At 42.1% G+C, this 16,485-nt stretch overlaps 1 protein-coding gene across 1 annotated transcript in view; it reads right to left on the bottom strand.

Moving 5' to 3' along the window:
- brinp1 (bone morphogenetic protein/retinoic acid inducible neural-specific 1) overlaps positions 1-16,485 on the bottom strand; it is a gene marked incomplete at both ends in the record, with an annotated part of 59,397 nt that overhangs the window by 13,348 nt on the left and 29,564 nt on the right. The window contains 1 exon segment of the mRNA XM_083669821.1: positions 12,450-12,555. Within this exon segment, the coding sequence (XP_083525947.1) occupies positions 12,450-12,555 (106 nt within the window).

Here is a 16,485-nt window from a genome sequence, read left to right as displayed (position 1 = left end):
TTTTGGCACAATTGGTCACCTCTGAGGTCACCTCTGAGTTGCTATTAACAAGAATGGACCCAGTGAGAGGCAGAAGGCGAGGACAAAGAAGAGGTAGAAGAGCCCATAGAGGAAGGGGGATGCATGGAGGTGGAGGTGTACCTCAAAGGTGAATACAAAGAGCTACGGTTTCAGATGAAATTCGTGCCACAATTATTGACCATATTGTCAATCATGGCCTTCCCGTGAGAGAGGCCGGGCAGCCTAAAGAGTAGCCAATAAAGCGGAAGGCAAATATCTGAATTCCTATGCAATCGTTTGATAACCCCCAACTTCATGCTCTGTCAGTGCAGATCATTTCCAGCAACCTCTCTGCCTTGCTCCCTCTAGGCCTCAATAAATAGCACCTCCATAATCTGATTGCTTACATCATAGGCTGAGGCAAGGCATTTCCCTCAGGTCTCATCCACTATGCAGGGCTTGAAGACTTCCAGGAATGCTGATAAACAGTCCTGTGAATGCTTAAACAGTCCTGTGAATGTTAAAGTAGGCTTGTGAATGCTAAAGGAGTCCTGTGAATGCTGATCGAGTACTGTGAATGTTTAAAAAAGCCCTGTGAAGGCTGACATAGTCCTGTGATGTTCAAGGAGTCGTGTGAATGCTGAAAGAGCCATGTGAATGCTGAAAGAGCCATGTGAATGCTGAGGAGTCCTGTGAATGCTGAAATAGTCCTGTGAATTCTGAAGGAATTGAATGCTTAAGGAGTCTAGTGCCTGTGACTTTGCTGTCTCACTACAGCTCGCTCTGGCATACTTCTGTTTTTACGCAGTGATGGATTGGTGAAGCGCCGGCCGCGACCAGTCAAGCCTTTTGAATGCCTTGGCAATGCACGTCGTTGTTCGCTGTGTGTGTGTGTGTGTGTGTGTGTGTGTGTGTGTGTGTGTGTGTGTGATACCACACACCGCCTCATAAGCTACAGTTTCATCAAAGATTAATTGACCATTGTGTGCCCGCAAATTCACAAAATAATCATTACTTAATCCACTGGTGCAATAAAGTGCATTACTTGAATGGGGGGCATTAAATTACACTGGAAGCTCAGGCTCCCATTACGGCCGGCATATAAAACATGAAGACCTCTAAACTGGAAATCCGCCTCTTTCTCCTCATCTCAGGCCTGCCCCTTGTCCCTCGCAATCAAAGAGTGTGTGTGTGTGTGTGTGTGTGGTGTGTGTGTCTGTGTGTGTGTGTGTGTGTGTGTGTGTGTGTGTGTCTGTGTGTGTGTGTGTGTGTCTGTGTGTGTGTGTGTGTGTGTGTGTGTGTGTGTGTGTGTGTGTGTGTGTGTGTGAGTCTTCCATAGAAGCTACAGTAATGTAGCGAGTCACCCCACCAATCCCCCCTCCCCCCCCCCCCTCCCCGCCTCCCCTCCGCATCTCTAAGCGGGCAGCATTTTAATGACCTGGCTTATGGTGTCTGTTCAACCTCAGGCCCTGACAGAAAATATCGCCTTCTCCAGTCATCTCTCTTAGAATCGTCTCTCAGTGTGCGGCTCTTTTTTGTATGGTACTGTCTGTGTCTTACTTAGCATTTATACGGCTAAAGCGATTCTATGTCTACTCCGGGGAGATTAGCTACAGTGTTGTCAGCCCTCTATAAGCTATCAGCCTTCTTCCGTTGTAAAACAGGACTGGTAGGGTCGATGATTTTGTTTGAGCTACAACCTCATTAAAGTTTTAATGAATAGGCAGAATGTTGTGCAAGTTCTGTTCTGTATGCATGGCGCCCCTTAATGTTTCTGGAAGACTCAAATTAAATGACCGATTTTATTTTAGAATAAACATATTGTAGGACATGTACATGCTGTATTTCCCTACCTCATATTTCAAGCAGGCTATTGGATTGCATCTCATTTCCATATATAAAGGAAAGATCATTTTGAGTAATGCATCCATAGAGAACCACGTAATGTGACAGACCTTTCACAATCCCCAGCAATCTTTGCTTGGGTTGCTTAAGAGAAAACGTTGATGAAAGGGTCCCTTACTGTACACTGAAGGAACGCAATTCATATGTATTCTCTCACAGTAATCAGAGGGATAGGGTGCAGTGCCTTAATTACTGTAAAAGCAGACAATTACATACATAAATTGCCCTGGCATTCAGAACCACCGCCTCATGGAAAAGGGCAAAACCGAAATTGCAGGTTGCAGCAAATGGTGGATTGAAACAGGCGGGGATGTGCGTGTGTGTGTGTGTGTGTGTGTGTGTGTGTGTGTGTGTGTGTGTGTGTGTGTGTGTGTGTGTGTGTGTGTGTGTGTGTGTGTGTGTGTGTGTGTAAGGAGAGCACAGGATGAGCTGTCCGTGGTGCTGACATATTGCCAATGGTGCTGAACACTGGCCACAGAGAGACAGGAGGTGAGTCAGGCCAATTCTAAACCTCTGATTACTTTTTTTTCTCCTCTGTACCAACAAAGCATCACAATGACAGCAGGGGGGACAATGACGCTATTGATTTATTAGCCGGAGCAGTTTCACGACTTGTACTTTTTGTCGTAGCAGTAGTTGTAATTGTAGTTGATATGCTAGTGCTTGCAGTATTACCGGTATCCATGCAACTCTGGAAGTATCCATTTACTGTCAGTAGGTAGCTGCAACGGTTTTGCAACTCCAGATCTCTCTCTAAGCTCTAATCATCAACTGTGCAAAGATATGTTATCACAGTGTAATTGGAAACATGCTGTTGCCTGTGAGTTTCATTTGGAGAGAGCAAGCTGCTCAGTCACGTGCATCAGTGGTGTTAAAACGTATGCAGCCATGTGTCCCTGCTCAGCAGTGGTAGCAGGAGCTCAGCTGGTGGGATCTTCCGCTCATATCACATACACACACACACGCACGCACACACACACACACACACACACACACACTTTCTGAGCCCATGCAGATATGCCATGTATTACAAGAATCCTGGAGCGTTAGGATGGAAGAAATGTGACACTAACACGTGCAAGCTTTGACAATTTCATTTCAGCTATAAACAGATAAATCTGCTCTGAAATTGTCAATATTCAAAATGTCCATATTGTGGAGAAACAATCATTGGATGAGCCAGATTTGTCTCCCCATAATAATCATATTAACACTGAGTTTCTTTCATTAAGTAATTAATGCACTTATTGTAATTATGCCCACAATACACACTGACTATCTGGCTGCCAAAACCCAACCAAGTATTTCAAATACAATGTTGAAAGGGTTTCAAGAGCAAATCAATACACAATCTAGACCTATTTTGGGCTGCGGGGAGGGACATAAACATCAAGCCTTTTTACAGGCACTTAAGACACCATGGACGACAATGTGCTAGTAAAAAGGTGAGGCCTGGGTAATATTGAGCTGTCAGAAATGAGGGGGCTCTTAAATCAGGGGGGAAAAAAACTAAATCTCTCAATCGATGTGAGAGAAAAGGATGTGTGGAGTGAGAGAGTGTGAGTGGGTGAGAGAGAGAGAGAGAGAGAAAGAGCAAAAGAGAGAGAGAGAGAGAGAGATGTGTGTGTGTGTGTGAGTGTGTGTGTGTGTGTGTGTGTGTGTGTGTGTGTGTGTGTGTGTGTGTGCATGTATACAGCATGTGCACACGGCAGCGGGTGGATCCATGGGTGCTGACACCCTGGTTGGCCTGAAGCTGGCAAGAGAGAAAAGAGCTGATTTATGGTTCTGCTGGCCAAGTGGAAACTCACTCCTGAGTGACCACCTCCAATTGAGAGTTGACCCTTAGGTCAACCTGGAGAGATTTCATCAGGTATGGGCAAAGGGGGGGGGGGGGGGGGGGGGGGTAAAGGGTGCAGTCATCCATCTTGGAAATGATCCGCTATTATCTGTTACCTGGGCCAAAGCAAGTGTGCTTTTAAAAAGAGAATAATTCCTCAGGTCAGATACATCGAGGATACAGACAGGCAGTTCAATACAGCAGAGAATTAACCAGTGGAATTTACTGCATGCTCTCCAAATTGTACAATTTGTCTTATGATTTTTTATGTATGTGTATGTGTGTGTGTGTGTGTGTGTGTGTGTGTGTGTGTGTGTGTGTGTGTGTGTGTGAAAAAAGATAATAAAAGAGGAAGAGAAAACATATAGATAAAGAGAGTGAGGGAGAGAGCGGGAAAAAGAGAAAAATAGAAAAATAAAATAGTGAGAGTGTATTTTCATGCCTATCACACCCACTGATATCCAACATTTACTCTCTCTCTTGTCCGCATCAATGATTTCCTAAAACAAATGCAAGGACATTTTCCTTGCTAACACACTTCAGTGTTCCCAATCAATTCCAGACAAGTCTGTCATCAAACAACATCTTAATTGATTTTGTTTGTTTGTTTGTTTCCCCAAATATTTACAAGGTCTTTAAAAGACAGACAGGAATCAAGACCCAGCGATGAGCATCTAATCCATCACTCTCTCCAGACGGATGGCCTACAGTGCCTGTTTAATTTATTTTCATTTCACCACTTCGAAAACTGTTGGCTCAGGCTATTCTAACATATTCATAAATCTTCCCAAGATAGGCTCATAGCTCTTGGAAGGAGGAGAGGAAGAGAAAGGGAGGGGAGAGAGAGAGAGAGAGAGAGAGAGAGAGAGAGAGAGAGAGAGAGAGAGAGAGAGAGAGAGAGAGAGAGAGAGAGAGGCAGGGAGCGAGGGAGTAGAAAAAAGCAAATTACTTTGCTATTGTTTTGGAGCTAATTTATGGCGGCCATATCGGAGGTGATTGTGGCCAAGGAAATGGCCTGGGGAGGTGGCAGTGGTGGTGGCAGGAGTCCTCTCTCTAGTCCTCGGCCTAGGGAGATGAGGCAGTATCACATGATTAACTGACAAAAGACTGGGCCGTTTAACTACCACACGTTAAATCCCACCTTCACTTAATTCTCACTCTCCTTTATAGGGTGCCTTATTTTATAGGTCTCCATGGAGACACAAAGACTGCTTCTCCGTGAACAAATCTATATGCTGGGGGTTACTTAGGGTGTCACTGTTCAAGCTAAGAGACATAAATAAACAAACAGATGAGGAAAAAGAGGGAACTGTGTTTACTTACTAATTATATAAAATCTTTACGAGAAGTTAGAGAGCTATGCATTTCGCGAGGCCAGAATAGATGGAGAGTCTATACTGTGTTTAATCAGAGAGATTTTACACAATGTTAGGCAAATCAAGTCTTGGCTTAACTGGTAGAAAATACAGTAGCTTCGGGAAGAAGACCTGATTTCTCAGCTGAACATGTCCCAGGATGACGGTGAGACACTTATTGCAAACGTCCAATGGCATAAACCTGACTAACATTGTGTGTGTTGTACGAAATCTGTTTACGAAGAGAACGTATGTGTGATGCAAAACCAACCTTCAATATGCTAAGAAGCCACAGTATCTGAGGGCCTGCGGTCGCTGTATCGACACTGTTGTAGTAAGGATCCTGGGAGATGGATGTATCTGTATCTCTGACTGTGATCAATAATTACCTCCTGGGGGACCACAAACACTGATCTAGGAACAGCTAACCCATCCATGATCCTAACCTTCCCCATTGAAAAGCCCTGAGTGGACACTGACCTTAGTGGGAAGGCAACCTCCGCCTACACCGTGTCAAGCAGAACCGCAGCAATTGTACCATTTTTTTTTACTGGAATGCTTTTGAGCTAAATCTCGGGTATGGTCCAGAATGAGTCACCCTCAAGGTCCCGTAGAGCCTTAAGTGAGTGACGCTCAAGGTCTGGTAGAGCCTTAAGTAAATCATGCTCAAGGTTTAATGCAAACATGTGGTTCTGTGTAATCCTGAATTCTGAGGGTTGTCAAAGAAAAGGGAAAAAAAAGCATGGAGGCATCACTCTGTTTGGCCATTATTTGGACATGTCTGCAATTTCGCTTGTGAGAAGAGAAGAGAAGAGAAGAGGCCGGTAGCTTTGATAGGTAGCTCCCTTGATGTAAGACCCTGCTGCAGCATTTTAAACTGAATCTATGAGTAAACAGAAGGAATAAAGATGACTGTTACATCATCTCCTCTATGTTATCTGCGGCTCCCAGCTCGACCAGCCTACACAGAGCCGAGAGGGCCAGAGAAAAAGATCTCTCTTTGAAAAACGTCGTGCTTTAGGAGGAGGTTAAAGTCAAATATCAATGGAGAAAATTTGCCTACGACTAAAGCTAAATGTTCTTCTCACATTAGTACCATGTACAGTAGTTGCTGTTCATTACATTACGTGTAATGGCTGGTTTAAACAAACTTAAGGCTTGCTTCTCTAAAGCAATTATGATTATGTCTGTTCAGATCCAAGAAGGCAGTAAATAAGACTGCTAGTTACTGTATGTTGTGTACTTGGTTTAAGTTCCCATTATGATTCACTATTAACTTCTCGCAAACACAAGATAAAGACTTTTGTTTCATTTTGTTTTGCTCACCTTTAGGTAGGCACGGTGGTGAGAACAGAGGGGAACTAAGTTAAACTGGAGAGCAGAAAAACAACAAGGTGATTAAAAGGTTTAATTAAAAGGAGGGAAATGGAGTGGGTTTGTCATTAATGCTTCTTGTCTCCAACCAGTATGGCTTTGAATACTAATGCTGAGACACTGGCTACATCCTCCCAATTCATAAGACATTTTACATTACATTCAGAATTTCTGTGTTTTTGTCTCAAGGCAATTCTCATGGTAAGGGAGGGAGAGAGAACACATCACAGAGGCACTCAAGGCCACAAAATGTTCCATTTTAAATGAATGGATTGCCAGAAGGTCGCAAACAAAGCCAGTGTGTGATTGAGACATTATGATAAACCTCTGTATGAATATGAATTCCAATAGTGCATCACAGGTCAACAGGGTTGGTCAAAAGGAACATTCTTAGAATTAGGGGTTCAATCAGGAACCCATTGAGTGTGTTTATGTGAAAGTCTTTAGGATTTACATTTATATAGAACATGCTAAATTAATGAATGTTTTAATTTACTTAAATTTACCCCTCACTTGGAACAAAGAACCCTCCTCCAAAACACACAACATAATGAAAATGTGCTGGTTTCTAATGTGTTTTAGTAGAAGAGTTCCAGGATGAAAAAGTAGTTTTCAGTATTTGAGTATAGCTTAAAAAGTACATATAACACAACTATATAGGCTATATTGATTATTTTAACTTTAACAACACACTCTAAAGGTGGTTTGCGATGTCTAGCATGTATTGTTTCTTGTTAATACAAAATGTGAAAAGATATATTATACATTGTATTATATTGTATACAGTACTTGTATAATAACATGTTGCCAAATAAATCTTCTTCAATTAACCATGGAAGTTTTGTGTGTCATTAGATATTCTTCTTAAAATAGATACATTAGATAAAAGGGTTAAAAAAATGAACCCACACCTCCAAAAAAGGTTCCTCTGAGATCCTTTTCAAAAAGGTTCCTCGAGGAACCCTACATTTCAAAAAGTTCCCCCACAGTGACAACTCAAAAAGGTTCCGTGAAGAACCTTCTCTTCTTAGAGGGTACAATACTTAGAAAACGATACGAAAACTCCATATACCATTGCTATTGCTGGAATTAATTTTCTAGCATTGATTCTACTACTTGAGACCTCTTAAAAGTCAAGATGTCTATGCACTGCACTTATGATTCATCTTATGATTGGTCGCAAAAACCCCAGCACCATTAGCTATGTTGAGCTGGTGTCCCCTAGCAACAGAACACTACTGCCATGGAGAGGAGGGACAGAGTGATAGGAATAGAGAGACACACAATTGATGGGGTGAAAGAGAGAGAGAGAGATAGGGGAGAGAGTAAGAGAGAAAAAAACCATTAAAATAAAGAAAGAAAGAAAGAAAGAAAGATAATGAGAGAGAGAGAGAGAGAGAGAGAGAGAGAGAGAGAGAGAGAGAGAGTCTGCTGGGCACGGCTCATCTCCTCCTCCCTGACCCAGTGCCATGCTGAGCCTGAACAATGATCTGTCTCCAGCTCCAACTCCCCGTTAGCCCCACGCAGCGCCAGGGACAGGGCTCCTGCAGAGCCTTCCCCCAGAGATAACACAATATTGGGATACAGCGGCCAGCGCTGATCCCCCCCCTCCAACATACACACACATACACCCACACACACACACACACACACACACACCCACACACACGCATTCATGCACACTGAGACACACACGCGCGCACACACACACACACACACACACACACACACACACACACACACACACACACACACACACACACACACACACACATGATCTCTCCTGCTTCTCTCTGACCTCCGGTCCTGACCTTGGACGGGGAGCTGGGGTCTAGTTTGACAAGCCCGCAGGGCCTGTAGGCCAAAGAGTTTTTACTCTCTCTCACCCTGGAGGTCTGACAGCTGCATAGAGGGACTCTCCATCTGTAATATTTCTAGCCCAACAGACTAGTGGTATACACATACAATACACAGCAGAGTGGACATGACACGCTGTAGGCAGTATTACAAACTGTCAAAACTATCCAAAGAAGTATATCAAAACACACAGTTTCATGTGTGTATTTCTCACACCTAGGAAGGCCTGGCTGACAGCTGCATGAAGGGGATTCTCCATTTCAAATCATTCTAGTCCAACAGTGTTTAGACAGATTAGGTGGTGCCAGGATGGTATTGATGATGTTTATGGACAGCAAGATGTCCTTTGAGTTTTGGGTTAGGCCTGTGTCCTTGTTTGTCCTTGATACGCATAGTGTTAAATATATATTAATTTGATGTTGTGCACTAGAGAAAGGTTCTGTTAAATTAGCACAACATAATCGTGACCATGTTCTCCCATTTCATGTCTAATGTTCACATGCATCGTTAACGACACCTGGAGTCGAGTCATTGGCTTCAGGTATTGGCTTGAGTGTAAACTCCTCGCGATTTATCTTAACTTGAGGGAATGGTAAAGTAGCATTTTGGGTATTCTTAATGGAATCTAGGATCCGATATGATCGGTTGACTGTCACACAGGGATGAGCAAAGCATTATCAATCATTATTAACTATGAAATATCTTTTGGAGTCAGATATAACGTAATGTTAACTTGTGTTCGTTGGTCGTGTGACCACTTGTGTTGAGTTCGCTTCATCATGTCCGTGACTGTGTGAAGTGGTACTTAGGAATAAATGGATGTCTTATTCTTAACCCGTCCTCTATTCTTCACTGTTTTTATTTCTAATTATTCAAGTGCAACAGACAGTAAAAAATAAGCCACGCTGTACAGTACCTAACAGATACTAGGCAATACATACAGTAAAGTGACATTTAAATCTCCCTGTGCTAAATAGTAGTGTATACTGTATGTGTAAAGTATATTGTATATGTTATCTACTGTAGTGTTAAATACAAAGTATATTAAAAATGAGGATATTATTTGTCTAAATAACTCTTTCTGGGAGCTCGATGGATGATGTCATACTTCGGCCATAGGTGGTGTTCTCTCATTTTAAATGCACTCTGTGTAATAGTCTGTGAAAAGGTCAGCGGGCGTTTGAAATGGAGACACATGGGGAGTGTTCATTAAATGTACCACGAACAGTGCATTTCATAGTAGACTCATATTCACCCTAACTATTTTACCCAGACATGGTTTGCGAGTTGAGAGAGGTCCCTAGTTATTCATTTTGTTAGGCCAATCTTTGGTTACTTTTGTAATTATAAGATGCCAATTATAGGTTACTTTTGCAACTACAGTATAATATACCAAACAGGGGTTATTTTTTTGGTCATTGGTGAATCGCATCAGAACAGAACAGAACACAACAGAACACAACAGGCAGTTGGTATTGTTATATTTTCTGACATAAACACATTCTCTCTGTGTGTGTCTGCTCAACAGTTAAATCCATTAGGGCATTAAATCGATAGAAAGCTATGGGTAGCCTTCAGAGTAGCTTTTTTTTGTATTGGCCAAATTATTTTTGGAACAAATGGGATGATAGAAGAGAATGTTCAAAGCGGCTGGACCAGAGTCCCCATTGGCTGGCAATTATCTTAACATCCTGCAGTCAGCCCTCCACTCTCCAGAAATATATATTTCTAAGTGCCCCTGGATGAAAGAACGTAATTGAAATGAGTGTCCTGGTGATTCTTCATCCCTTCCCTTTATTTATGAATGTTCCTAATCATAGAATTGTTGTTCTATTTCTTATTTTTTCTTTGTCCCCCTGCAGCTTTAATCAGTTTTATTGCCTAGTGTATGCACAGTGGAACAGAGGGATAAATTGGAACTCAATTTTATTAATAGCAACAGCAATTCCTTGAATGTGACCTTTTCCAGCTAATTCACTTGTATATAGACGTCTGGAACGATGCCACTGGACAGAACAGGACCTCTCCTTGAGATTGAAACCATCAACTCATCATTTCTCTATCAAACCACCCATTGGTGTCACTGGTTTCTTTAGACACACACACACACACACACACACACACACACACACACACACACACACACACACACACACACACACACACACACACACACACACACACACACACACACACACACACACACACACACACACACACACACACACACACACACACACACACATCTCTGGGTCTTGACATGCATGAAGGGCATTCTGCCTCACAGCCACATGGTACACTTCATGGTATCAAGCAGGGTCAGGAGGCAGTAGTACACTAGTACAGAGGGAGTAAAGGAGGACTCTTTAGTGCACTTTCTAGGGTTGAACAGCATAAATACAGACATCAGTTCTTTAATTGTAAAGATGAAACACTTTAAAACACAAGGTAATATGGTGTGTATGATCTGCTATCCTTCTGCTATCCTGTAACCTAACCTAACCTCACGTGTCCACCTGTAAGTTTCACCAGGAATTACAGTAGACACAATTATCAGCTGAATCAAACGGTCACATATCATTATATACATATCAAAAGTGTATGATTATGAATTAGACACTCTCTGAGAACTAAAGAGATGCCAGTGACTCAGGAATTACAATGAAGTGTTATCACTTGTGAAGCAATATGCGATGGTGAGCATATTGAAGCATCAGTTTGATGACAAAACCTCTCCAATTATATCCAGAGATGATAATTGCTGCTGAAGAGGGTACATCTTAGCTGTATTGGTACTTTATAAAACCCACCTGCTTCAGGCTTAATGTGAAAACAATAGCCTTCAAAACACCCCCTGCATCAAACACCAAGCTCAGATTAAACAAATCAATAAAAAACACATCTCTTTCTCTCAGGTATATTATCAAGATGGAAGATATTCTGGCTGTCACATATCAATTGGATGACAAAACAATGTCATTCAAAGCACATAGGCCAACGCAGCAGATGCATAGGATTGAACCTGTTTAAGAACCACTATAGATTCCTTTGAGAGGGTGGCAGAGCAGACTTAGAAGTGTTTATGACATACATAGTTATTCTCTGAATGCAAATGAGCAGTAATTATCCCCTTGGGTTGGGGAGACATGCAGACAGACGCGTACATAGTTGAAAAGAGCTCTACATCGCTCATGTTTAAAGTAAAGGTAAACGGGATAAATTAGAGAGTGATGGCACACTTTAAATCTTGACAATTTTCTTGCAGTGGCTTTCATCACTTTCCTCATGGGATGTTTTAATGGAGGTAATAGTACTGTTGAAGATGATAGAGTCCTCATATGAAGCGTCTCTCATACCATTTGAGTAGCGGTTGGCTTGAACGAGTACCTTTAAGAGGAATACGGTTACTTTTGTCTGTTTTTTCATCTTTGTGACCCAATACAGTAATTCAAAATCTGTTGTTTTCACCACTATCGTCTTTAAAACAACATAAGAAGTCATCTAATTATTTAGGCCTTGATCGGCTGATCAGGTGTGTTGGTCTTTGAAAAAAAGCCCAAACACAGTGTTTCCATCCAAGACCAGGTGTGATTAGCACTGCCCATCGTACAGCAGCGCTAACAGTCCTTTCTCATTCTGACAATACATAATACATCAAACCTCTATATGGAGCGCTAGTTCAAGAGGCTCAATACTCTTTGTTGAGCTTGAGAGCTTGTTCATGCTATGGTCCCACATGCAAGCCTGGGTTTTGATCAAGACGAGTCAGATCTTCCCTATCTAAGGAAGAAGAGAGTTGGTGTTAAAACCTGGAGTTAAAGTTGATGGACAAGGAATCCAGAACTTGTGAATTTAAATTCTCTCTCATTCCATGAGTAGACTAGGAATAGTCTTGACGCCTAATACCATGTAAGCATCCCCATGGTGATTTGTTTGGTGTGTTAACCTTGCAGGTGATTGGTTAGGTGATGGTGTGTTTACCTTGCAGGTGATTGGTTAGGTGATGGTGTGTTAACCTTGCAGGTGATTGGTTAGGTGATGGTGTGTTAACCTTGCAGGTGATTGGTTAGGTGATGGTGTGTTAACCTTGCAGGTGATTGGTTAGGTGATGGTGTGTTTACCTTGCAGGTGGAGCTTGCTCTCTGGGCTCTGGAGGAGGACGGAGCTGACCGAGTCCAGGTTATCATAGCTGCTGCATCCCAGGGGGCCCGTACGTGTCTCCGTCACCTGCAATAGGATCAGGACACAGATGAGAGGAACCGTGGGGGGGGGGAACACCTGTGGTGGAAGATTGTGTGTGTGTGTGTGTGTATGTGTGTGTGTGTGTGTGTGTGCATGCGCGTGTGTAAGAGGTGGGTGGAGATTGAAATCATAACTTGAGATGCACAAACATAATTCCAAACAATCACACATCCATTTCAAAGCCTTATTTGTACAAATAATTTGTGAAATACACTTTCAAGCAACCACCCACCATGAACAACATCACTGATTATATGATGGTAAAAAAACGACATACTGTACCCCATACCGGTAGTTACGTATAATAAAGTGCCTATTAAGACATTTACTTTCATGTGATTGCTTGAGCAGTGCATACATATATGATTCCTATGCATGTGTCACACCAACCAGCACTCAACACAACAACATGCTGCTCAGCACATACATGTTCCACACCACACTACACCAGGCTTCTCAGTTAAGTGCGGTGTAATTGGGCCAAAGCTACAAGAATACTCTTCTAAAGTTTCTCCTAACAGCAGTTTTATAAGCACTTCTTTTATAGCTCCTTATAGCTCCACCCATCACGTCTCCCACAGACCGGCTTCTAAGACCGGGTTTCGTTTGAGGACCTTTAAAGGCTTTATTTCCTTTTTAAAAGAGCTGGAACACTAATGGACTTTCTACTTCAAAGATCCTTCCGTGTCCTAGTCCTCTGCTGTAGAATAACACCTCCCATATAAATGCCTCTGCACTCTCCCTTTCCAGCCCAAACTGGATAATGGATAAAAAAAAAAAAAAAAGGATAATTAGAATAGTAAAATATGAGGAGGTGCTCTTCGTTTTCTAAAAAAAATAAAAGAGAGAGTGCTCTCTGGAAGAAGAGATGACATTCCCCCCCCTCTTTTTGATCGCCTTTCCTCATTGCGGTTTGACGGTCAGGGCTCAAAAGTACTTTCACACATGGTTCCAAGAAGCCAGATGAAATTCCTTTGAGCCAGATGAGATGCTGCTACTCAGCAAAGGAGATTAAGAAGAAGGGAAAAAAAACAAAAAAACTCTTGGCATCAAGCTCAAGCGAATTTCGTTGAGTCTATGCTGGCTCACTTAGCAAACTCTGAGTAGAAAGTCTGGGGGGTTGGACTGCATTGGCAGATTACATCAAGTCTTATTGCCCTGTCCTTTAGAATAGGGGTCATACTGTATCTAAAGAAGTGGAAAAGTCGCTTAAGTCATTGCACGAAAACATGACAAACTGCTACACAGAAACTTAATACAGTGATGGATGCATCTCATTTTCAAATCGCAGACTCAAATGTGTGCTAGTGTCCTTAGAGAATAGGTTGTTCCCTCTGCATTCAGCAGACACCAACGGTTTGTGATTGACAACATGACACCATTTTCCTGTCTTTAATGTTGATTCTGAGCCAGATGGCGGGCTGACAGGCAGGAAATTAGACAGATGAATATCTTACCCTTGGCGTCACTCTGTTGTTGGGTAGAATCCTAAACAAGTGAGGAACTGAGAGCTACATACTATTTTTAAAGCTTAACAATGTCCTTCTGTAACTTTGCCAGCCTATTATGTGCCTTCCAGCTGTAGAAGAGGTTGACTAGGTTTTTAATAACTCTTGAATCAAAATGATAACGGATGATGAGCAAAATAAGCAACCTGATTTTATCCATTGACATTATGACAAGAAGAACATCATGGTGTACATCGGGGTGTACTGTATAATCGTCAGCCATAGCAACAGAGGCCATACTCACGCTAGGCCTACACAGATGACCTACATACCCAAACGCCCTGTGAAGGCAAAACAATGCATTTTAAATGCTCTACCTAACCTTGTAAAAAATGTCCTACAGTATGTGATTACTGTGCTAGGCTTGGCTATCAAACGCTGCCATCTTGATGGTTGCTGACAAGGTTGTTTTCTGGCTTTCTGTTGTTCTTTATCACTGAATGAATAATCCCCTTAAAGGTCATGAGGAATGATGCATGTTGACCTAGCACAGTGAAGAAGTGTCCGCTCGAGCCTCTGGAGTGCCCCATGTGCTGCAAAACATACACACATAGGCGTACACACACACACACACACACACACACACACACACACACACACGCACACAGGCGCACACACGCGCACACACATACACGCAAAGGCGCATACACACACACACACACACAAACACAGACACACACACACACACACATGCACACAGGCGCACACACATACACGCAAAGGCGCATACACACACACACACACACACAAACACAGACACACACACACACACACACACACACACACACACACACACACACAGATACTCCTCCTCCTTCTCCTTGGCAGTCCCTCATAGTTGAGGGTGACGTCAATCAGGCTTTGTGTGTACGAAGGTGACTGATGAGCCCAGTTCTGCCACAGATGGGGATAGAGTTTGGAGTTTGGTTTGGAGTTCAGGCTTAGCATCTGTTGTATCTTTTGAGTTGCTTTGTTTTTTAGGCACTGATCCTCAAAAAGCCTTGTGCCTTACACACACAGACACACACAGACACACACACACACACACATACACACACACACAGACACACACACACACACACACACACACACACACACACACAGACAGACAGACAGACAGACAGACAGAGAAAGTCCAGCAATGCAGACATAAAACCTCAATCAGCTTTATCCCAGTCGATTCATGTTATAGTATTTATTTTCTAAGAATAAAGACATAAAGACCTTGGGTTTCCCAATGACCAGTAGTCCAGTCGTATATCGCCAACACACACACACACACACACACACACACACACACACACACACACACACACACACACACACAATCGCGACATATAAAATGATTGGTGCGGCAGATTATGAAAATATAATACAATGTAATAAAAATACAAGGAGCAATCAAAGGACTGGAACAGGCCAAAGGGGACTTAGAGGATTTGGATTATTAAACAGAGCACAACTCAAATGTCCCACTGGGGCCATACTGTTTCATAGTCAGTGTTCCAGTTAGTGACCATACTCCTGTACAAACCTGTATTTTAATGTCTCTTGTCTCAAATACAAAACAACGAAACTGTACAATTACTATGTTTATGTAGTAACGCAGTGTGATTCCTATGCAAATCAGAGACCCTATAAAAACAAATATATTCATTCCAAAATTACATGAACTATTATCCTTGCATTAAGATGGACTCAATTCAACATTTTTGCATTTGAGCTCATTTTAAATGTGTCATAGGAAAGGCTCTGAATACTTATGTACATGAGGTATTTCTGTATTTCAATTGTAATAAATTTGTAGAAATGTCTAAAAACAAAACATGTTTTCACTTTGTCATTACGGGGTATTATGTGTGAATTGATGGCAAACAAAATAAATGTAATCCATTTAAAATTGAGTCTATAACACAACAAAATGTGGAAAAAGTGACGGAGTCTGAATACTGAATCCGAAGCCACTGTAGCTCTTCCTATTAGGATGGGTCCCACTCCCGGTTCCAGCCGACTCTCTGTCAACGATGTGTGTAATCGATTGCTACAGCAAGAGCATGTCGTGCTCTGGGTTTTTGGAGAATATCTTTTTTTCAATATTGTATGTAACTGTCCTGACTGAATGACAACGTCAGGTCTAACACCCATTTTGTTAAATGATATCACCATCTACTCAGGATGTCGAAAGCATGCTGAAGTTGTAATGCATTGGCACAGTTCAGAACAATACACAATCAACAATACAGTGGCCCTAGATTACAATCATGTGACCCCCTGGAACACAATCTGCTTAACTTTGTATAAAGGAGTAACCCACATCATTCACAAATGTCTACGTAATGGGTGTTTGTGGTATAGCTGTATCTTTAAAAGAATGAAACATACAGAGAGAGAGAGAGAGCGAGAGAGA

The sequence above is a fragment of the Argentina silus genome (genome assembly GCF_951799395.1).
Source record: "Argentina silus genome assembly, chromosome: 5".
Lineage (NCBI taxonomy): Eukaryota > Metazoa > Chordata > Actinopteri > Argentiniformes > Argentinidae > Argentina > Argentina silus.
Note: the sequence above shows the minus strand (reverse complement) of the source record. Positions and strands in the feature narration are given on the sequence as shown.